At 46.8% G+C, this 22,954-nt stretch overlaps 2 protein-coding genes across 7 annotated transcripts in view; both read right to left on the bottom strand.

The window, feature by feature from the left end:
- LYSMD4 (LysM domain containing 4) lies at positions 1 to 12,513 on the bottom strand. Of its 6 annotated transcripts, none has more exons than XM_061595300.1 (4): positions 5,723 to 5,859; positions 4,658 to 4,754; positions 3,168 to 3,458; positions 2 to 1,510 (listed from the first exon to the last, which is right to left on the bottom strand). In XM_061595300.1, the coding sequence occupies exons 3-4, from the start codon at positions 3,441 to 3,443 to the stop codon at positions 929 to 931; spliced, it is 858 nt and encodes a 285-aa protein (XP_061451284.1). In that variant the 5' UTR covers positions 3,444 to 3,458; positions 4,658 to 4,754; positions 5,723 to 5,859; the 3' UTR covers positions 2 to 928. The 6 variants fall into 6 exon arrangements, with proteins under 6 accessions (XP_061451289.1, XP_061451288.1, XP_061451284.1 ...); XM_061595301.1 differs by having other exon boundaries at positions 5,638 to 5,723; XM_061595302.1 differs by lacking the exon at positions 5,723 to 5,859 and adding an exon at positions 4,987 to 5,544.
- A 1,063-nt stretch (positions 12,514 to 13,576) lies between these two features.
- Positions 13,577 to 22,954, bottom strand: part of ADAMTS17 (ADAM metallopeptidase with thrombospondin type 1 motif 17) — a 207,083-nt gene continuing 197,705 nt past the window's right edge. Inside the window, exon 24 of the mRNA XM_061595291.1 lies at positions 13,577 to 13,648. Coding sequence (XP_061451275.1) covers positions 13,623 to 13,648 — 26 coding nt within the window. The 3' untranslated portion in view covers positions 13,577 to 13,622. The remainder of the gene's footprint in view (positions 13,649 to 22,954) is intronic.

Here is a 22,954-nt window from a genome sequence, read left to right on the forward strand (position 1 = left end):
ATATTTAAAATGAAATGCGTATGAAAAGGATTTATTGAATGCAAAGGACAACATGATTTGCTCATGTCATTAAGACAACACGGCTTTTAATTGACTGGCAGTTAATTTTTATGAAAATAAAAATCTAGGAATCAGGCTAGGCCTGTTTCGTCAGGAGGAACGTGCTTCAAAGAATCTTGAAAGAGGCAGTGAGCGCCAAAATAAACTTGCCTCCATGACACAAAGGAATGTGGGAGTACAGCCACATCCACACTTGACATTTAAAGCAGTACCATACTACTTTAAACAGTCACGCCTTCCCCCAGAGCATCCTGGGAACTGTAGATTGAGAGTGGCTCACAGACCTCTATTCCCCTCACAGAGCTACAATTGCCCCAGTGGTTTAACAATCAATCCCTCTTCCCAGGGAACTCTGGGAATAGTACCCCTCTGAGGGGGTCTCCTAACACCACTGGGCCCCCTTAAACTACAGTGCCCAAGATGTTTTGGGGAAAGCCATGACTGGTTAATGTGGGATGATCCTGCTTTAAATGGATAGTGCAGATAGGGCCCATGTTCAACAGCAAAAAGAGTGCCTGGGTGAGAAGAGCAGAACCTTCTCCCTGAGTGCGGTTTTCCCATCTAAACATGCTTCTGATATCTGAGCTTGACTGAAGACAAAGGGGATGGGGGTGGCATTCTGCACTGGGGTGGTGGTTCTCCACTCCTTTTCACCCCTCTTTTGCTGTTTAAAAATGAGCCATCTTTCACCCTTTTTGTGACTGACCAGCCACTGTCCATGCCTGGTGTCCTTTCCAAGTTAGGTTCTAATCACCTAAGAAGCCACCGATCCATTGCCTACTTGTTCAGAACATTATTTCAACAACAAAGTCACTTTCCTCCACTTTCATTTTCGTCAGGGGTGGGTGGATGGAGCTGGCAAATGGGTTTATCCCCCTGGCGGAATGAAGTCTCCTCCTTTGGGGGTGCGGCTGGTGATCGGATGTTCTCCCTCTGCAGGATGGACTAGTGTTCCCCTCGTTAGCCCGTCCAATGAGCTGTTGGCAGGAACAGTTGCGTTGGAGGTAGCGGCAGCCACTGTGAGCTGCTGGGTTTTAAAGTAGACAATATAAAACACTGGCAAAACTATCCCTACGAGGAGCATCACAAAGACGGCGTTCCACCACTGGATCCCACAGTCCACTCCGCTACTGGTCCCCTTCCTGCCTGGAGATGACCAGTTTGGTGTTTCGATGCAATAGTCTGTGCTTGGAGAGGCCTCCAGCTGGGCTGCTTGTACAATGTGGTCAATCCCTCTGAAATACTGATCAATGTGTTCCATGTCCTCACCACCTACTTCATCTTTGGACCCAGACAGTTCAGTAGATAACAGACTGGCTCTTTCGGGAGGTAGGAACTCTTCCTGGGTCTCGGTTAACACACCATTGACTTTGACTGGAATCTTGATAGATTTTAGAGCGTACAAGTCTTGCTCCTGAATAAAGTTGTTGACCCGTTTGATATCTCCAACCTGGAGAATTCAGAAAGGTGGGTTCAGTTACTGCGTACTTTTTTCATTGTATATAAATAGCTGCTGCTAGCGTTATTATTTATTATTTCATTTATTCATTGTTTCCCATAAGGCATCCCAAAAGCAACTTACAGTAAAAGCACACAAAGAACAGTTAAATATATAAAAAGAGTTAAAACAATTGCATATATAAAAACAATGTTAAAAATTGCTTGTATTGGGTTGTAGTCAATGCTGGCCTTCCCCAAAAGTAGAGACAATGAAATGAATAAACATGACTAACTTGGGTCCATTAACTGCAGTGGGTAAATGTTAGTTGGATACAACCTATATCTATAGGTAAAATCAATTCAGATCCAATACAGATAGCAATTGGGATAAAGATCTCCATTTAGAAGGCTTGTGGAAAAAACGTCCTCAATGTGATATGACATATCAGAGGGGGTCCGTAGGCATGGGGAACCTGAAAGGGGCTGACTCCCCTTCCAGTGGTATACTGAGATCTCTCCTTAATTGTTCAACCCATACAGTAGGGCCCTGCTTTTCGGCATCCCATGTTTCAGCATTCCGCTAATACGGCAGCGCCAGCAGGGCGATCAGCTGTAGTGCAGGGAGCTCCAGCCACCGCACTTCAGCTGACAGCGATTAGCTGTAGCCTAGCATGTGATCAGCTGTAGCGCGAGGAGCTCACGCTCTACAGCTGATCGCTGTCAGCTGAAGCGCGTGATCAGCTGTAGCACGGGGAGCTCATGTGCTACAGCTGATTGCTGTCAGCTGTAGTGCAGCAGCTGGAATACAGTAGGGCCCCACTTTCAGGCGGTTTTCGCTTTTCGGCAGTGGCCTGGAACGTAACCTGCTGTATGTGGGGCCCTACTGTATGTCTTTAAAGAGCACTTAACTGCTATGTTAAGCCTCAACAAGCAAATAGGGAAGAGCCGTAACTTAGTGGCACAGCCCAGGCTTTGCAAGCAAAAGATCCCAGGCTCAATCCCCTGGTATCTCTGCGTACAAATATCCTGCAGCTGAAGCCCTGGAGAACAACTGCCAGCCAATGTCAACAGTATGAGCCAGATGGGCCAATAGCCCGACTCAGCTTCTCATATTCCTGACGAAGAGGGAACAATCGCCTTCTGCAAACCCAAGAATACAGAGTTCAGCACAACCCCAATTCAAAACTGGCAATCGCCTCCCAGCCAGTAAGAACATCAGAAGAGCCTGCTGGATCAGCCCAGTGGCCCGTCTAGTCTAACATCCTGTTTTCACAATGGCCAACCAGATGTCTATGGGAAACTCGCCAGCAGGAGTCCTTGCTCTTTCTGCTGAGTGGAGTCCAAGCACTCTCCCTCATTTCAACATCTCTTCACCCCATTGTTTTTAGTGGCTGAATGACGTCAGCTAAACAGTTGTAACTCCTCCATCAGCTGAATCACGTGTTTCAGATGATGGCACACAAGGCTAGAAACGCCCGGCTTGCCTTGTTCTGTCAAAGACTGCCCTTGGGAGGAGTTGCCCTCTGCAGTCTTCCCTGTCAACTGAACAGACCAGAATGCTCTTCCTGGCCTTGCGACCAGAAATTAACATTGCAATTGAAAACAAAAAGCCATGAATGTAAACGAACAGGCGCTAATGGGTTCCCTCCAATGAAATCGCTCCTTACTTTGCATCCATACTGTAGAGCCAGTTTGTTCAGACTGTCGTCTTTTCCAACTGCTCGCTCGAGTAGAACCACATCCCCCACTTTCTCCCGGGCAGCATTGCACCTCTGTTGCTCCTTCCCCCTCGCTCGTAATCCCATGATGTCGAGTTCCTCCTCTGATGATGAGTCATCTGTATCCGACTCTCTGTTTCTGAACAGGTAAACTTGGCTGCTTGTGAATTTCCGGACAGTGCTAGGAGCCTGGAAGGACCTAGTCAGCCCCTCTGGCAGCCTCATACTTTACAGCAGCCTCTGTAAGACAAAACAAAGGGGTTTGGATTTTTGTAATTGATCACAAAGTGAGCACTATAACTTAATGACAGCTGGAGTCTTGGGACATTACAGATGAGGCTTGCAGGGGGAAGTATTAAGGAAATGTACAGGGCAGTAATGAATGGTAGGGCCACAGAAAGCAGGTTTCTGTCAGTGGTCCATCCAGCTCAGTATACTCCCATCAGCCCCAGCCACAAAGGCCAATAGTCAGGGATGATGGGAGTTGTAGTCCAGCAACACTTCCAGAGCGAATGTTGTCCTTATTTACTAAAACAGATAAGAACGCCTCTGCTCCATCAAACCAAGCCCCAATATCCTGTTTCCTACAGGCCAGTCGAACACGTCTGGGAGGCTCTCAAGCAACATGAAAGCAATCCCCTTTCTCATCAGCATGCGATTGCCCCCCTCCCCTCTGTGTTCCAAAAGAATTAAGGCAAATAGGGGCCATCAGCGTTCCACTTTCTATTGTGTGAGACGTGTCTTGCATTCGCACCATAACCTGCCTTGGGTGTTGCTGAAACCAAGGTCACATCCACACCATAAACGTAAAGCATGTTTATACCACATTAACAGCCAAGGACTTCCTAGGAACTGTAGTTTACCCCTCACAGAGTTATAGTTCCCAGCAACCTTAACAAACTACAGTTTCCAAGATTCTTTTGGGGGGGTATAAGCATGCATTAAATATATAGAATGTATGTGACCTAAAACCTTGCCCTGAGCGGGGGGGGGGGGGACGTGAACCTACCTTCCTTCCTTCATTACTCTCTAACCCGATCAATGTCAACAGAGATATCCTAGCAGAGAGCAGCGGCGGAGTCTTTCTAGACTCTGGACTGAATGGTTTTACACATGCACGCACACACCCCTTTAGATGGTTATTTCAAACTATGGAAAGCCAGCCCTCCTGCGTTTGAAAGCTCTTTCTGCTGAGGGGGGTCCAAGACCTCTGCCTGAAAGGCCTACTCAGACACCACCAATGCATCATTAGTGGGTCTGTGTAATGAATGAAATGCAGTCAGCGCTCCTACAGACTCCACTCAGGGTGTGCTTAAAAACAAAACCATATCCCTGCAATTAGCAAACTAGCACACCAGGTTTTGCACCTTCTTCTCCCTACCGACCTACTTTACTAGCTCCGCCAACCTTTAGTTAGCATCTACAAATATGACACATACCTTCCACCCCTGACAGCTTTAGCTGCTATCATAGTCCTGAATTTCAATGCCTCAGTCATCATTCTGTATAAGGGGTAGAAGAGCTCAAGGTGCACACCTCGGGGAGAGAAAGTTGCACACGTAAGATCACATTCTCTTCACACATCCTCCCTCCCTTCCGAAACTCCCCCCAAAGTCCCTGGAGCAAAGATCAAAGATTCCAACAGAGCATTTATGTACTCCAATGGAGGCTGGTGGGGCGGCGCCTAGCCAAACTGTTTTCTCCCCGGCCCCAAGCAACAAAGCACCACACGTATAGCGTGATTCTAACCAGATCTGCTAAGTCCTACCGAATTCAACGGGGCTTGCTCCCATGTAAGTGCGTTTGGGAACTGCAGCCGTAAAGCATTTTCTCCGGGTGCTGGGAATTGTAGCTCTGGGAGGGCTGAACTACAGTTCCTAATATCCTTTAGAGGGAGAAACGTGCTTGAAATGCATGGTGTGTTCGCAGCCAAAGCCGCCACAGGACGTCTACTCAGAAGTAATAAGCCGTATTACTTTCGATGGGGCTTCGTTCCAGGTTAAATAGGGGATTAGGATTGCAGCAAGCACTCTCCAAGCAACGTCGCCAAAGGATGGTTTACTCAGAAGTAAGCCCTATTTTATACTGTTTAAACTTTTTAATTGTTTTTTAAATTGTTTTTGTAAGACCTGTTTAAATTTTATTTGTTTTAATGGTTTTAGTTACTGTAAACCGCCCAGAGAGCTTCGGCTATGGGGCGGTATACAAGTATAATAAAATAAATAAATAAAATAAATATTTGCATTCGATGAGGCGTAGTTCCAGATTGGTGGGGGGAGGATAGCAGCCACGTGCCCATGCAAGGACTCCAAAGAATGGAAGACCCCCCCCATGCAGAAAGACAGCTCTTCAGCAGTTTCTCCCCCTCCCACCATCCACATCCTTCTCCCTCCCCACTTTTTCTCTCCCTAAATCCTACCCTCTTTTCTTTACTGGCGACCTGGATTCCAATTGCCTTCCAGTCCTTCCTTCCCTTTTACCCCAACAGTCTGGCTCACCCGTACCTGCTCTTTGCTCCCTTTCCTCTGGATAGGTTGGAAGGCACCAGGAAAGGCGGGCAAAAGCAGCATTCCAGCCAATCGCCTGCGAGAAAGGCCGTGGGGCGGAAGTGAGGGTGCTGAGCAGCCCTTTCGAGTCAAGTTTGGTGGAGCGGTCAGCGAAGGGGCCTGTCGCAAGAGGCGGAGGAAAGATTTAAAGTGCCAGGAGCTCTATTTTTTCCTTCTATCCTTCCCATAGATGGAAGGTGGGGGATAGGTAGTGCAGCAGCAGCGCTCTAGGGCAGGGGTTTTCGAACGGTGGTCTACCAGCTTCGTTCAGGTGGTCTGGGGAGTGTCTGTAAAAAGTCAGTTAAAAATCATACCGCGTCTAGGTCAGTGCACTGCACTTGCTTACAACAGGCAGAAGAAGCCATTAAGTGGTCCACCAAAACACTTAGCAATTTTCAAGCAGTCCTCCGTGAGGGGGAAATGCTTCGGATCCACAGTACTAGGGGGCTGATCTTGCTGGGTCCCCTTCTCAAAGCTCCTTCCCCATTGCTACTAAGAACACTAATTAATGCTAATTAATAGTCGTTATTTATTTGTTTTGTTTTTATGATTAAATTTATATCCCACCCTTCCTCCCCAAGGGAGCCCAGGATGGCAAACAAGTGATAAACCACGTGTCAAAATTACCGCCTTGAGCTCCTTCTGGGAGGAAAGGCGGGATATACAATAAATAAATAAATAAATCACTAAAAACATATTTTAAAAAAATCTGAAAACATTTTTTTAAACATCATTTGCACAACATCTTTTAGAACATCTTAAAAAGCAGTTCCAATGCAGACAGGGATAAAGTGTCTACTTAAAAGGCTTGTTGAAAGAGGAAGGACTTCAGTAAGCACCGAAAAGACAACAGAGTTGGCGCCCGTTTAATATGGGGAGGATTCCAAATATTTAATGGGGGGGGGATTCCAAATATTTAATGGGGGGGAGGATTCCAATGGGTAGGTGCCCCCATACCAGTTGCAGCCAGATTCATAGGAAGGTAGGATGCTGCGTTACATGGAATCAGATCATTGTACCAACGAGGTCAGTCTTGCCCCTCTACATAAAGGTGGGGACCCTTTTGCATCTTGAGGGCCGCATTGCTTTCTGGGCAAGCTTACGGGGCCACATGCCAATGGTGAGTGGGGCCAGAGGCAAAAGTAGGTGGAGCAACAGATGTAATTTTTTTTTAACAATATACTAGTTTCTATGCTTATTCACACGTTCCTCTCTGCCTTCCACCCAGGCCAGCAACAGGCATTTTCTGAGTTCCAAGGCACGTTGATGCAAAGCAAGGCAGGCGAAAGCTGTGGCTGGGAGAGAGTCGCGAGGGCCAGGTAGCAAGGCCTGGAGGGCCACATTATCTCCCCCACCACCACCTAAGGTTGCCCACTTGTGGCGTACACTGACCTGCCGCGGCTCTCTGGGGTTTCAGACGGGACATTCCGAACCACGCCTGGAAGTGGGTAATCCCATGCTGAAGGGCCTGTCAATAGCATATTAAATGCAGTGCAATCTTATGCGGGTTGACTCAGAAGAAAGCCTCTTTGATTTCAGTCAGGCTTATTCCTATGCAGGAGAGCCAGTGTGGTGTAGTGGTTAAGGTGTTGGACTACGGCCTGGGAGGCCAGGGTTCGAATCCCCACACAGCCATAAAGCTCACTGGGTGACCTTGGGCCAGTCACTGCCTCTAAGCCTCAGAGGAAGACGATGGTAAACCCCCTCTGAATACCACTTGCCATGAAAACCCAATTCGTAGGGCCGCCATAAGTCGGAATCGACTTGAAGGCAGTCCATCATCATCATCATATTCCTATGTAAGTGTGACTAGGATAAGAATATCAGAAGAGCCTGGCTGTGGGATCAGGCTAGTGGCCCATCTAGTCCAGCATCCTGTTCTTACAGGAGGCGCACAGATGCCCACGGGAAGCCCGCAAGCAGGAACTGAACGCAAGAGCACTCGCCCCTCCTGCGCTTTCCAGCAACTGGTATGCAGAAGCATCCTGCCGCCAACATTATGGCTACTATCCCCTGACAGCCTAATTCTCCAGGAAGTTGCCTAATCCTCTTTTAAAGCCATCCAAGTTGGTGGCCATTGCTATGCCTTGTGGGAGCAAATCCCGTTGTTCAGCTGTTACCGTGGGCAGAAGTACCAGGATTGCAGCCTAGATGATCAAGAGCAGATAAGAAGCTTGGATACCATTTTTCTCATCTCGATTCTGAATGCCTCTGCCCCCTTGCTGTTTCTCTGCCCTGGGAAGCCACTGGCGATCAGAAGGCTTGCAGTTGCGTCCCTGGGATTGCAGATCTCGCCCAGCTGGCAAGTCCTGAGCTGCCTCTGAATGCTTCCTCCCAAAGTGTAGGCTGTTGTTTTCTCTCTCTCTCTCCTCCCAAGGCATTTACATAGAGGAGCAAACCCTCCCCGGATGCTTTGGCATCCCAAATGGTTGCCTCTGCGGTTGGACCTGTCCTGCAGGAATCTGCTGGGCTTTTAAGTTAGGGAAGTGCCTGGGATTTGCGAGGCCTCAGTAGCAGTGGTGGCTGGTGCCCATTGGGACTGGTAGGGCGGACGGCTGGGAGCCCAACAGTAGGTGGAGCCAGAGCCAATGACAGGCAGAGCAACAGCCAATGGCTGCCAGAGCTAACTAATTCTCCTTGTGTCCCCACCCTCCTGCTGCGTTTGGCAAGGGCAGAACTGAGAAGGCAGAGAAGGAAGCTGACAGCCAGGGCTACCACCCCTTTGCCTGGTTGTAGGAAGGCATGCAGCTGGGACTGGCTGAGGGCAGACTGAGGTGGGTTGGGCAGTGCCAATGCCCCATTTGCTCTAGTGCAGTGCTCTTCAGCTTGGGTCCCCAGACGCTGTTGGATTACACCTAATGACCAGTGGCTAAGCTGACTGGAGACGATGGGAGTCGTAGTGCAAGGATATCCGAGGACCCAAAGTTGAAGTACAGCGCTCTAGGACAGCTTTTCCCAACCGTTGGGTCCCCAGATATTTGTTGGACTACAACTCTCAGCATGGCCAATGGTCGGGAATGATGGGAACTGTAGTCCAGCAACATCTGAGGGCCCAAACATCAGGAGAGGCTACTCTCCTGGACCGGTCTCCACTCCTGGAAGCCTCTTTCTTGTGGGAGGGTCCATCTGAACAGGGGCGTGCATGTTCTTGCCTCCACTGATGGAGGCAGTGTTCTTCTGAATACCAGAACTGCTGGGAATTGCAGGTGGGGAGAGTGCCCTTGCACTCGGGGTCTGCTTGTGAGCTTCCTAGAGGCGATACTGAGGAGGATTCACCAACAGTCTGACTAGGTGTAAGCAACTAGGGTTGCCGGGTCAGAAGCATCCCAAACTCTGGTATTTCAGGGGTGGCCCCTAGATGTCATGGGGCGGGCCCTAGTGTTGTCATTAAGCATGATACCCTAAGCATCAACCACAGTTGCTTGGAGCATACCATTCAAATAAAAACATTTCCCTGATTGGAAATTAAGATAGAAATCTTAGCTAAATAAGGGTGCTGTTCCCAGGTCCAGCTGAAGTAAAGGAATCATTCCTTCTGACCTGCTTAGGGAGCCTAGGTAGGAAACACTTAATCTAGCCTACTTGCTTCTGGCAAGAAGGGCTTAAGTGCCACCAGGCCAGGCCAGTCACCAGGAGGCCATTGTAGGAAGAAGGGAACCTAGTGTTGTGGAGATGTTAAATAAGAGCACTCAGGAGTAAAGATGGATGCCCCTGAAGGCTGCAATTCTAAAACACTTACTAAGGGACTAAGCCCCATAGGACTTACGTCTGAGTAGATATAGTTTGAATTGTGCTGTTGGTAAGGCTTGACTTGGGATCCTCTGCAACAATATCCATATCAAAGCAGGGTTAGCAATCCTCTGCCTGGAATGTCCTGCCTGCCTGCCTGCCTGCCTGCCTTTTAACGTGGCTGCTCCAACCTTCTTGACAGACTTGACCCTTGACTTCAGAAAGAGGTTTGAGAAATGAGTAAGAAGATTCTCTACCCTTTGGGGCCTACCCTGTGGGCTGCTATAAACTCACTTTGACAGCCAATCCAATTCCAGTGATTTGGTCTACCTTCACAGGCAGTAGCTTGGGAACAACAGCAATTGAGCCACACTTCTCAGTATGTAAATTCTCTTTTACCACTATTGGGAAAGAAACAGTCATGCAACCAACAAGGTGCATCATCAGTGGGTTTAACGGGGTTGAGCTGAGCACCTGCAACCACTGTTGTTGTTTCTATGCATATAAGGTTTAAGGTAAATGAAATGCAAATAGAAAAAGAAAAAGAAAAGATAGTGACAATTTCCTAAATGCAGTACCATACCAACCACAACAAGATTCCTATGAGTAAGGCAGAAAACTCAGCATCCCACAACCAGTCAGGATTCCTAAACAAAAACCAAAACTAAAAAAAATTCCTGGTAGCCAATAAGCCAAGGTCACAGCAATCCTCATGCAGCACAACCTGACCAGGGGCTGCACAAGGGGTGGAGTCTAATTGTAGCCCATAATACAAAGTTCTATATTTAACTCTTCAAGGGTCATGTTACTATTTGTTGTTATAGGCCTTCAAGTTGATTACAACTTATGGCGACCCTATGAATCTCTTTTGGATATATTCATAGGGTTTTCATGGTAAGAGGTATTCATAGGTGATCCACCATTGCTTTCCTCTACAGGGTGCTTTTTCAGGATCACTTAAGTAATTAAAGGGTGATTGTGATCATGAAAAATCCATCCTCAGTCAGGGAAAGTCTTGACTGAGTCGATTTTAGGAGTGCTATTCCAGATTAGGCTTTTGTTGTGCATTCACCCTGCCTTATTCACTGAATTTTCAGAGGGTCCTATTTTTTTTAATGGAGGCTGTCATTGTCTGCCATGTCACAAATTAAAAAGGCAAGATAAATAAAATAAAATCCTGGGGGTGAGGGAACGCAGCTCTGGGGGTCAGTGCAAGCCTCCCTGGCTACAGACTGGGGTGGTCCTTGTAATGCTAGATACCCTGGAGTTTCACTTTGTGACAGTTCAAACTTGAGCCTTTCGGACAGCTGCACTTATGGAATACCCTTCTTGAAATCAGTTTTCCACATATCCTAAAACCTTAAAAAAAAATCTGCAGGCCTTCCCAGAAGGATGCGCCTATTGATTGGTACAAAATTTGTTGCTAGTTTTACGTGCTCATGAAAATTCATCAGCATTTCAGTGCTGACAGGACTCCTCTTTACTTTGTATATATCATTATAAAAACACTTGCTGTTCTTGAGCCAAAGTTTAGGCTGCAGCTGTTCAAGCTGGCGTCTGACTTGAGAAGTTGGTCCAGTACTCACGCAATTAGATACTGCAACCCATAAATTGTTTGAGCAATTATTACTTTTGACATGTTCCCTAATGTGAGATTAATAAAAACCTGAGCCTAGCGAGATCGCCAGTTGCCTTTTTAGTTCTAGTCGGCCACCTGGGAATCCATCTTAATGAGAACAATGGCAAAGAGTCAATGCATTTATAGAACTCAAAGGCAGCCTATGAAAGGGAAGCCTTTTTGTAATCCCTTTGTGCTGGTAACCTTGGGGCACACACAGTATTTGTATATTTACATTTTTTCCCATTAAGAATGGGGAACTGGTGGCCCTATAGGTGATGGTGGTCTTCAGCTCCCATCATCCCTGACCGTTGGCCATGTTGCCTGGGGCTAATGGGAGTTGTAGTCCAACAGCTTCTAGAGGGCAACAGGTTAGCTATCCCTGCTATACATGGTAAAACCAGAGGTGTAGCGATGGGGGGGGCAAATGAGGGCATTGCCCCCAATGATAATTCTGCCCCTGCAAGTGAAATTTTCTTTCATTCCCCAAATTTCTAGCATTGCAGTAACTTAACACTTCAGCTGAGCTTTTAGAAATACAGTTTAGGCATCCAAAGAGAGGGTCAGGGCAAAGTCACAAAGGGAATGCGGACACGGTAAATATAAGAGTTAAAAGTCTTGATAGATGGATAGAGAGAATTGGCAAACCTAAGGGTTTGCAATTGGAGAAAGATAAGGTGGAAAGGACAGTGTTGTTATGCACTGCAGAGCATCTCCCCTTCACCTATAAACAAATCTTCAACCTCCCTGACCTGAGTTCAAAGGGATTTCCTCCCAGGCAAGTATGTACAGAATTGGGGCCTTGCACAGTAAACATTTGAGGCTGCTATCCATTAGTACAGCCTTTCCAAACTGGTGTGCCTCCAGATGTTGTTGGACCACAACTCCCATCAGCCTCAGCCATTGGCAATGTTGGCTGAGGCTGATGGGAGTTGTGGTCCAACATCTGGAGGCACACTGGTTGGGAAAGGCTGCATTAGTAGGTCGTCTTATTGAGCAAACATGCAAAGGATTTTATTTAATTTAATTATTTAAAACATTTCTATGCGGTTTAATTATTTTCATTTCATTTTGTGTGTGTATGTCTAAGCAGTGTACACAAAAAAAAACCCCATACATTAAAATGAAACAATGAAACAATGAAATCATCACAAGACCAACCATTACCTTAAAATGCCTGCTGGAACAAGAAAGTTTTAGCCATACGCCTGAAGTTCAACAAGGAGGGTGACAGTTGGGAGGGCATGCTCAGTAAAATTCATACATATGCCAACTATTACCATGTATATGCCAACTAACTTAGAAATGATGGATTGTATCCTTTTTGATGCGGGGGTCAATTTATACTTGCCTAATTCAGTTAATAGGTCTATTCAAAGATTTGGCAAACAGTGGGTCATGATTCCAGTTCGTTGCAATGTTTCTGACATGTGTATAACTCAAAAATATCCTCTATCTTAAAGGAGGCTTGAATTTTCTCTTGGAATGAAAACACCGGAGGAGCAATTTTAATAATTAGCCACCAGGTGATGCTGTTGCCGTGTGATCTAATGAAATGGCCCACAATGTCCTTGTGTTTCTTAACCCTTATCAGGGCATATGAGCCAGAACGCTGCATAACATGTCAAACAACTGAACATCCGAAATGAAAATGCAGAGCATGGAAAAGTTACTTTTTTGAACTACAACTCCCATCAGCCCAATCCAGTGGCCATGCTGGCTGGGGCTGATGGGAGTTGTAGTTTTAAAAAGTAACATTTCCAAGCTCTGTGAAAATGTAACTGAAAATGGGGGTGGGGGGTGGGATGAGGGCAAAAGAAGGTTAGGGAGATGGGGGCAGCAGGGAAAAGGGGGTCATATTGTTTTATTATAATAATGTGGAAACCCTAATAGACTATGCATTTTTAAAAAGCCCCTCCATTAGATTGATTCACAAGTTGTCGTTAGTGCAGTCTCCACGGAGGAGATGAAACAGGGTCAGCGGTAAACTGTGCAAATGGATGCCATGTGAAAACTAGGGTTGCCAGGTTCAGGGCCTGAGACTGATCCTGTATCTTTAGGAGAAGAGAAAGTCAGCCAAGTGCAGGTGTTCTTGCAATGCTGTAATGGGAGCATTCCACAAGGTGGAATTCTCCTTTCCCCCTGCACAACTTTTAAAGATACAGAAGACCTCTTAGTTGCCAGGCCTGGCCTCCAGTAAGAACTCCAGCAGTGCAGTGTGTACCCAGGTTCTGTTTCCTTGGGATCAATGAGGTCACTGGATGTATGTGGTGTTTTGGCATTTTAGGATTTGTTACCAAATTCTGTCAGAAACCATAAATCCTGTATGTTTTTGGATTGGGTTTGACTAATGCTTGCAACTGTCAGCGACACTGGTTTTTAAAAAAACAAATCTGCAGCTAATTTGACATGTTTATTAAAGTAAACAGCTTTGCTCTTAAGTGCTGCAATGTGTATTGCTTTGAAGTTCTGTCTCAATGAGGTGATAACAATCAGCATTAACATCGTTGGTCAGCACCGAAAACCCAAGAGACCATCTGTAGGAAGATCACCAACAACATTAGCATTTTCGTTAGCTATAACAAGCTGATCGGAAATAGCAAAATAAAATAAAAAATAAAATAAATGGGGGGGGGGAAATGTTGTGAAATGGCACCACAAGCCAGTTGAGAAAACCAAAACACGGTCTGGAACCGAAGATCGAACCCCATCCCTAGTTGTAACACAGCTCTTTTCCCTTCAAAAAGAAAAGTGCCCGTGCTGCTTCAGGGTTTTTAAAATCATCAACCACTTAATTAATTGCTTCTTGAACCTGGAGCAGAACAGGGAAGAGGATGGGCAATACAGTTGAACCCTGATTCTATCTCACAGGCATGGGCAAAGCACAGCAGACTGAAGTGTCCCCCAATCATGTGGAAAGCCTACATCAATTCCATGTGTAGCTTACACTGGAAGAGCAATGACTGGAGAGGCCTAGGAGCTGTCTGTCTTGATTTGAAGCACTCTTTATTTATTTGGCAACAAATTGGCCCTAGTTTACATAACAAAGGGGATACTTGACAGACTTGGCTAGGGGTATTTCCTTAGCAAAAGAAACTGATTTAAGCATTTTGGCAGGCCTTCTTCTCCACACCCCAGTCTTACAACTGCAGAATCATAGGGTTGATGATGATCTGGAGAGTTTTAGTGGTATTAGTTTTGCTTTATTGACTTGTAACCTGCCTGAGATCTATGCTTTAGAGAGAAGCAGAGAGGAGATGTAATAAGTAGGTCATAAAATAATTAATAGTAAAGCATTAAAACAATTGTGGGAGGTTATAGGGTTCCCCTCTATTTGCCACTGGTTAGGCCTCATCTTGAGTACTACATCCAGTTCTGGTCTCCGCACTTCAAGAAGGATGCAGACAAACTGGAACAGGTTCAGAGGAGGGCAACAAGGATGATCAAGGGGCTGGAAACAAAGCCCTGTGAGGAGAGACTGAAAGAACCAGGAATGTCTAGCCTTGAAACGAGAAGACTAAGGGGAGATATGATGATAGCATTCTTCAAATATTTGAAAGGCTGTCACTAGGGATGGGGTTCGCTCCCTAGCGATCCACTTGTATTCCCGATCTGCCTTTCTTGTGTGTTCCCGCTTCCTTTTGCACTTGCCAATTCGATCCGCTGTTTGTTGTTTTTTTGGTGACAGAAAAATTACATAATTTTTAACACAAATGCTTATGTAGATCCATGGAAGTTAATGGTTAATAGTGATCGTAATTACAAAGATAACTATGTAAAATTGGGTGGGGGGTTGTCAAAAAAACCCATGCTGATTACAACTGCAGCCTGCCGCAAGAAATCAGTGCCATTCCAAAAAGACAGCGAACTGTTGGATTCAGTCAAAATCTGGCACTACGTCCGATTTAGCTGATATTCTCACCCACCCATAGTTGTCACACAGAGGAGGGCCAGGATCTCTTCTTGATTATCCCAGAGTACAGGACATGGAACAATGGAGAGCCTCCTGTCGGGTATGCTTTAACTTGGATTCCTGCATTGAACAGGGGGTTGGACTGGATAGCCTTATAGGCCCCTTCCAACTCTACTATTCTTGCTTTGTTGAGCCCAACTCCAAATTAAACCTCTCTGTGGATGCACACATAAGTCGTCCTGTGTTGTTGGGACCTTCAGTTATATTGTCAAGAAATATTTGATCAGTGTTTAAGAACACACACCCCAAAACGAGAGGTCAGCATGGTTGTCAGCTGAACAAATGTGAGGTATTCCACAAATACCGTTGCCACCCTTTTGACAGGTTTAGCCAATGGTCACCGATGCATTGTACTTATTAAAATCAATGACTAGTGCAGTAAAGTAGCCATGTGTTTAAGGTCCAACGGATTTCATTTCATTTTCCCTCCCCAGACACCTCTTAGGAGAAAATATGGCCCTGCAGCCAAATAACAAAAGCCTGAACCTTGGTGGGAGGTTCCAGTGGTTTCTTGCAGAGTAAGATTCCAGAGGACACAGAAAGTTAAAGAGCCCTTGGGAGATTTGCTGTGATTTGCTGCTGTTAGATAATGAGGGGGCTCTGGCATCCTAGCTGAAGGGTCTTGAACAACAGAGCTGGGAAAAAGTGCTGCCTTGGTCATCACCAGAGACCCAGGAACAGAGGACACTGTCTTATACTGGGTCATACCAATGGTCCATCTAGATCAATATTGTCTGCACTGATTGGCAGCAGCTCTCTAGGGTAGGAATGGAAGGATTGGTCAGTTTTGGTACTTTCCATTTTTCCAGTCTTCAATTCACATCTCCACATTGCTGCAATTATTTGCATTTTAAAAAAGCCTCATGCAAATTCTTCAGCATTCTAGTGCAAATTTCTCCTAATAAACACATTTTTGCAAGCTGTTTTGACTAATATAACACGGTTTGTATGCTATTTTCTACTTATATTCATGTTTATGCACATTTCCCCCTAATATATGCATTTCTGTTGACATTGATTGGAGAACTGCAAAATTTGGATAAATGCAGATTTTGAAGGTTGGCTGTGTTTTACTTCTCATGCTGTTCTGGAAAGTACAAATTTGATAGATTTGACTTCAAATGCGAACTGAATAGAATTCCTCCACCATCCCTACTCCAGGGTCTCAGGCAAGGGCTTCCCTAGCCCAGTCTGGAGATGCCAGGGATTGAATTGGGGACCTTTTGCGTGCTAGGCAGATGCTCTACCACTGAGATACAGCCCTTCCCTGATGTTAGTCAGCACTGGGTTAGCTTGGGTGGAGCAATAGTCTTGACGGAGTATAAAGCAGCTTTGTAAGTCACAACATGTACTTGTTACCCTTCAATTACTGCTGGTGCAATAGAGGACTGTCATTGTTCATGGAAAAGCAAGTCAACATGGATGCACCCTGTGTGTTTTTGTCAAGGAGAACCGTGTGGGGAAGTAAATGAATTTGCAGGCTGAGAGAGAGAGAGAGAGAGAGAGAGAGAGATGGCTGAAGTGTTGTTCACCATCTGAATGTTTGCTTAGGTAATGGAGCAAGTCTGTTGGGCAGAGTGATTCTGTCCCGCCAACAGCTTGTATGGTCCATCCTAGAGCTGGGGGAAATCCCTGGAGTGCCATCATGTATGCATTTTAAAAAAGGAGGCGAAATGCCTTTCTCGAGATAAACGGGGCCGCCGCCTCCCAAACCGATTTGTTTGTGGCTTGACTGGCTATGGGTAGCAGACCACCTTACAGGATCTCTCCTGAAGTCATTGGGTTTCCCCTACTTTAATCCTTTCCGTGGCTTTCCCCGCCAGCCCTCTGAGGAGCTCCTGCATGTCTCACTGTGTGGTCCAGATGATTTGTGGGCTTCTTTTAAGCCAGGGGTGGGCAGCCTTTTTGCCCACAAGGGCCAGATGTGGTGGTCAATAGGTGGTTGGAGCCACATGCCAATGGGTGGGGCCTGGGCTGCTGGTGGGTGCACATGCACACACACACACACTGTACATACTCTCATTTAGAGGACATGAGTAGAAAGGGGATAGTATGCCATGTGCCATCCTCATTTTCACAAAGGCACTCTCCCCAGCACCGCCAGCTGTTCAGAGGGCAGGGGAGATTTACAGTTTACCGGCAGTGTAGTGCCAAATTCAGAAATGCAGGGTCGCTTCATGTAGTCACACCACACGCCCTCACAGCCTCATTCCCCGGGATTCACCGTCTCTTCTGCAATCCAGAATTATCGAACTGGAATAAAACTGCTATGTGCATAGGCTTCCCGCCCATTCAGTCTCTCTCTCTCTCTTTGGGACCCCAAAGTGGCCAGAAACTTTTGATTTTAAGAATTCTGAAATGAAGCCAGAATTCAGTATGGAACTAGGATTTGGGAGACCAAGGTACTTTTGACATAAACCTCACTTCCCACTTACCCTAGGAGCCAATCAGCATGAAAGGGGAGATGTGTGTTGGCTACTGGGAAGAGTCTTCTCAGTGACTAACTCACATCCTTTCACTCTGATTGGCTCCAATCAGCAGAAAAGGACAAGGAAGGATGTTCTTCGCCAAGTGAGAAGGCTCTGCTCAGTGGCTAACATGTTCCCCTTTCATGTTGATTGGCTCATACATAGGGATCCTGCTCCCAAAAAAGTAAGGGGTCTATGACCCCCACGATCCCAGATGACTACACCTCTGCAATTTACTATGGGGAGCGCAGCCTGCAGTTTTGGAGGTGCTCCAGGACAGCAAAGTTTGGCAATGGGAACGTGGATGGCCACATGGCCTGCTTACTCTTACTAAAGCTTACTCTTGCGTCACAGCGGCGCTGCAGCTGTGGGGCAGACCTGAACGTAGGTCTTTAGAAGGCACTTAGGATCTGCTTGTGGTAGGACTCTTCTCCATTTCTGCACCTCCCCCACCCCAATTCTTCTCTTTAGGGCTCCACACAGAAGCTGGCTTGTAGCAAATGCAACAGGGAGCTGCTTTATCCTGAATCAGATCATTGGTCCATCTAGCTCAGTATAACCTACACTGACTGGCAGTGGCTCTCCAGGGTTTCAGATCTGGAGTCTTTCCAAGTCTTACCGGGAGATGCCGGAGATTAAACCAGGGACCTTCTGCCTGCCACGCAGATGCTTTGCGGCTGAACTACGACCCTCTCTCAAATAGTTTGTTTGACTTGTTGGGTACACGATGAACTTGTGGTTTTGAATCGCACTTTGATGCAGTCCAAAAGCCCCCAAAGCCCCATCTCTCTCACTCTTACTTGCTTCGATTTGAGCCCCACTGTTTGTGCAAGTAGATTTTTCTCTGCAAGTAAAGCCTTCGTTGAGTCATCTGTCAAAGGTAGCAGGTCCGAAGAGTCTAAAGATTACTTAAGATTAAAAAAAAAAGTTCAGCTGCATTTCTGGGGCTTGAAATGAGCAGAAGGTGTTCCATTATCTGGCTTGCTAGAGAGGAATTTCCTTCCAGAGTAACCTCTTAATGTACAAACAGCCAGGTCCACTCACCAGGGAACTCTCAAGAGACCTCTAAAGCTGTCAGCTTCTCTGAAGGCTTGAGAGTGAGTGGAGGAAACAGGTGGACTTCGAGGACTGCACAGCAATTGCTCTGCTCTTAAAAAAAAAAAAAACTCACAGCCAACGTGGGATTCTTTTTTTTGGCCGCACTATAATGGGCCTGTCCCTGGTGAGGTTGATCGAAGACTGTTCCAAAGGGACATGGAAGCGACAGGGAAAGCGCAAGGGGTGCTTGTGAGGCGTCCTTCCCTGGCTCTCCCTGTCAGGTTCCTACCTGCTCGTGGTTACTGCCTGTCACTAGGCACCACCAGGGACTCCACCAGTCCGGACTGTCCTCTCTTATGGTTTCTCTCCCCGCTCTAGCACAGATCTCAACAGATCCCCCTGCTAGGCAGCACCACCAGTCATGTCCTATAACCAGTAGTCCCAGAGACTCTGCCTGAGTCTCCCTCAATTAGGTTACCTCTGTGACTGCGTGCTTAAGTCCCAATCCCTTTGATTTACTCAGACTGCTTATAATTCTGGTTTGCTCTGAATACTTGTGGTGTTATTCTTCCCTTCCCCGCTGCCACCATTTGTTATAGTTTCCCTTCAGCCTTGGTTATTTACCTCACCCTCCCTTCTGGTCTGTGAAACCCCAGCCAAGGATCAGGCCTTTGGTAAACCAAATTAAGTATTTATTAAATAACACAGATAACAAAGATAACAAGATTACTTCATAAGGCACATAAGCATATGGTTTTATCTAATACTAATCCGAACTCTACCCCCTCCTTCTCCACGCTCTCCTGACAAACAACTCTCTCAAACCCACCAACGTCCACCTTACATCCACTCCAACGTTCACCACCTATCCACCTAGATTTACCTGTCATACTTCCTTTTATACTGTCAGCCATTTTAAACATTCAGCCAATCATCCAGCATTCTACTGCCCATTCACTCCCCCTTCCTCTTTCATTCTACTTACCATGTATCTCCTATACAAACAGCACTTACCCTATTTACACTAATACAGGAACATCACAGTGCTCATCCCTTGGAAATCATCTGGTCCTGCACCAGTCATACCTGCCAGATGCATTGCAGATGCAGCTCAAAATTATAGGAGGGAATTTGTTGGCCGAAGTCTCGAAGGCACCCGGCCAAACCCATTACAGCATTAATTCTCACCCTCCCAACTTAATGCAATGCCTCTTGGCTTCCTAGGGAACCCCAGCAGGCCTTCTGTTGTTCAGGGAGTTCGGCCGTTACAATCTCATCTGGCTCGTGCACACGCCGGACTCTTCCAAGGCTGAAGATGTGCTAACGGAGAGCGCCCTTTGGATGAGGCCTGTTGCATTTTGCTGCCGTTTTATAGCCTCGCAGGGAGGCTGCCTTGGTTAGTACCTCAGTTGCTTCCAAGAACAGGAAGCCTCCTCATGTTGGGGATGCAGTGGGGCACTGAGGGGATGGCTGGCGAAGCTTGTCCACATACAGCAAGGAGAGTGGAGTTAATCGCCCGCTCCTAAGGACCGCCCCAAAGGGCTCATTTCCACCAGCATCCCATTCCCTCTTGGCCTCCAGTGGTCTGTTTTGGCTGCAAGCCCTGGTGCTTGGCTCTCAGCTGGTAAGTACTGTTGGATTGCAGCACTGGGGCTGGTGCAAGCAGCAAGAAGAGTCATCCTCAGTCTCTCTTGGCATGAGGTCTAGCGTTGTTAATTTTGTTGCTACACCCACCCACCCCTTCCTGTCCAGTTCTGGCTTTTACGAGGCTGTTGCAGCTGTACCAGCACCGACATGCTGTACTGATTTCTACTGACTCAGTGGAAGCACAGGAACAGAGGATGCTGCCTTATAACCAGTAAGACCATTGGTCCTTTCTTGCTCAGAATTGCCTACTCTGACTGGCAGTGGCTCTCCAGGATTGCAGGCAGGGCTGTCTCCCCAGCCCTACCATGTATTTTCATCCTCCTGCTATTTGCTGTGGACTTTCCTTGGCTCAGGCAGTGGGAATAATATTTACTTAAGCTGTTTATAGACCCTCCGTGGCGCAGAGTGGTAAGCGGCGGTAACGCAGCCGAAGCTCTGCTCACAGGCGGAGTTCGATCCAACCGAAGGAGGAAGTCAAATCTCCAGTAAAAGGGGTCGAGGTCCACTCAGCCTTCCATCCATCTGTGGTCAGTAAAATGAGTACCCGGCATATGCTGGGGGGTAAAGAAAGGCCGGGGATGGAACTGGCAATCCCACCCCATATATACGGTCTGCCTAGTAAACGTCGCAAGACGTCACCCTAAGAGTCGGAAACGACTCGCACTATAAGTGCAGGGACACCTTTACCTTTAAGCTGTTTGCATTTCATGTAAACGCTTAGATTCCTCAGTCTGATGATCATCGTGCACACAGTTCCTTCCACAAACACAGGACCTAGGGCTGATTCACATGGAGGCTTAATGCGAGTCTGGTGCTACTTGCATCCCTGTTTAATTTGCATGGTTCACATGACATTGCAGGCAATCAGCAGCTAGAACGCAGTTTTTCCCTTTACATCTGTAGTAACCCAATCCTCTTTTAATCCGAAAAGGGAAGGAAAAACGTCTCCACTTCGTATCTCTACTGCTTGCAGACGCTGTGGTCCACTGCTTTTAGGTGGGTGTGTCAATCGTCCCCCTCTCCACGCCCACTCCCTCCTCCTCCTGCTGGCTCCTGTTCCGCAAGCCTGCCACAAACAGTGCTTTATTTTTCTTTTCCCCCAACTTGTGCAAAAAAGCATAACACTGTTGAAACAAATATTTGTATTTCAGCTGGATTGTAGCAGTGGAAATACAAATAATTGCACTTCAGGTATTTTTTTTTATGAAACTTACTCTGGAACAAACTGAGCATGCTCGGTTGTCAAAGAAACCAGAGGAAGTGGTATTTTGACCTTAAGAGGGTGTGGTCATTAGGAAGTTGTGTAATTGATCCTTTTCCTTCAGCATGAATGGAAAACAACGATTGGAAGGTAGGAAGTGTGACCCTTGCAAATCTAATGCAATGGCAAACGCTTTGTCTTGAATATGGAGTTCAGCTCCCGTGTGAATCAACCCATAGCAATGTAGAGGGATGTAGGAATATAGGCAGCCTTATGCTGAGTCAGATCATTGGTCCATCGAGTTATGCTGAGTCAGATCATTGGTCCATCGAGCTCAGTATTGTTGACACTAACTGGCAGTAGCTCTCCAGGGTTTCAGGCAGGGGTCTCTCCCCAGCGTCACCTGGAGATGCTGGGGATTGAACCTGGAACCTCCTGCATGCAAAACAGATGCTCCTCCACTGAACTACAGCCCTTTTCCCTGGGATGTGTCACAAGTACTAGCACAGCACATTGATGTGAGCCTGTGGGCAACTGGCAAGTGGCTCCCTAGCTGGCTTGAGCCTGTGATAGCTGCTGGAGAGGGGCTGAACCCAGAAGAAGTGGCAGCATTTTCCTGATCTTGTTCTGGGGCTGTGTCAGGACTTGCTACAAACTGCTGGAGAGCTCGCAAGCAGTCAAAGGGTCACTTAGTCTGTGCTTTCTCAAATGCTGCCAGTGATGATGCATGACTCACCGTGTTCATAAGAACATGAGAAGAGCCCTGCTGGATCAGGCCAGTGGCCCATCTAGTCTAGCATCCTGTTCTCACAGTCGCCAACCAGATGCCCACGGGAAGCCTGCAAGCAGGACCTGCGTGCAAGAGCACTCTCCCTTCCTGTGGCTTCTGGCAACTGGTTTTCAGAAGCTTACTGCATTTGACTATGGAGGCAGAACACAGGAAACATCACTAGTAGCCATAGGTAGTCTTGTCCTCCATGAACTTGTCTAATCCTCTTTTAAAATCATCCACGTTGGTGGCCATCGATGCCTCTTAAATGCCACCATTTAACAATGTGCTGCATGAAGACGTTCCATTGATTAATGCCGGTTATGGGTTCTGCAGGCAGACTTGCGGCTGCATGCGAGGCCTCAGCTAAAGATCATTCTGGGCCTGGTGCAGGTGCAACGCTGGCTCCCTACAAGACCATGGTTCAAAAGCTACCCTTATGAATCTCAGTCTCCCCCCCCCCCCCGGAGAGATTTCTCTCTGGTATTCACCACGGTTTTATGTAATACATTTACTGATGCAAACTGTAGTTCCTTCATATAAAAGAGTTTGTGGCCAGTTTGAAGTGGGTTTCTATGCCATAATTATGCAGGATGTTAGGATAGGACACATGTAATACAGAGTCATGGCTACTTGGGCGGCAGAGAGGAAGAGAAGGCGGCGACGAGGAAGAGAATGCGGCAGGAGAATTCCTCTGAAGAGACATGGCGGAATGGGACACAAGAGTCTATTCATGAGGCTGCCTGC

The sequence above is a fragment of the Rhineura floridana genome, chromosome 14, assembly GCF_030035675.1.
Source record: "Rhineura floridana isolate rRhiFlo1 chromosome 14, rRhiFlo1.hap2, whole genome shotgun sequence".
Classification (NCBI taxonomy): Eukaryota; Metazoa; Chordata; class Lepidosauria; order Squamata; family Rhineuridae; genus Rhineura; species Rhineura floridana.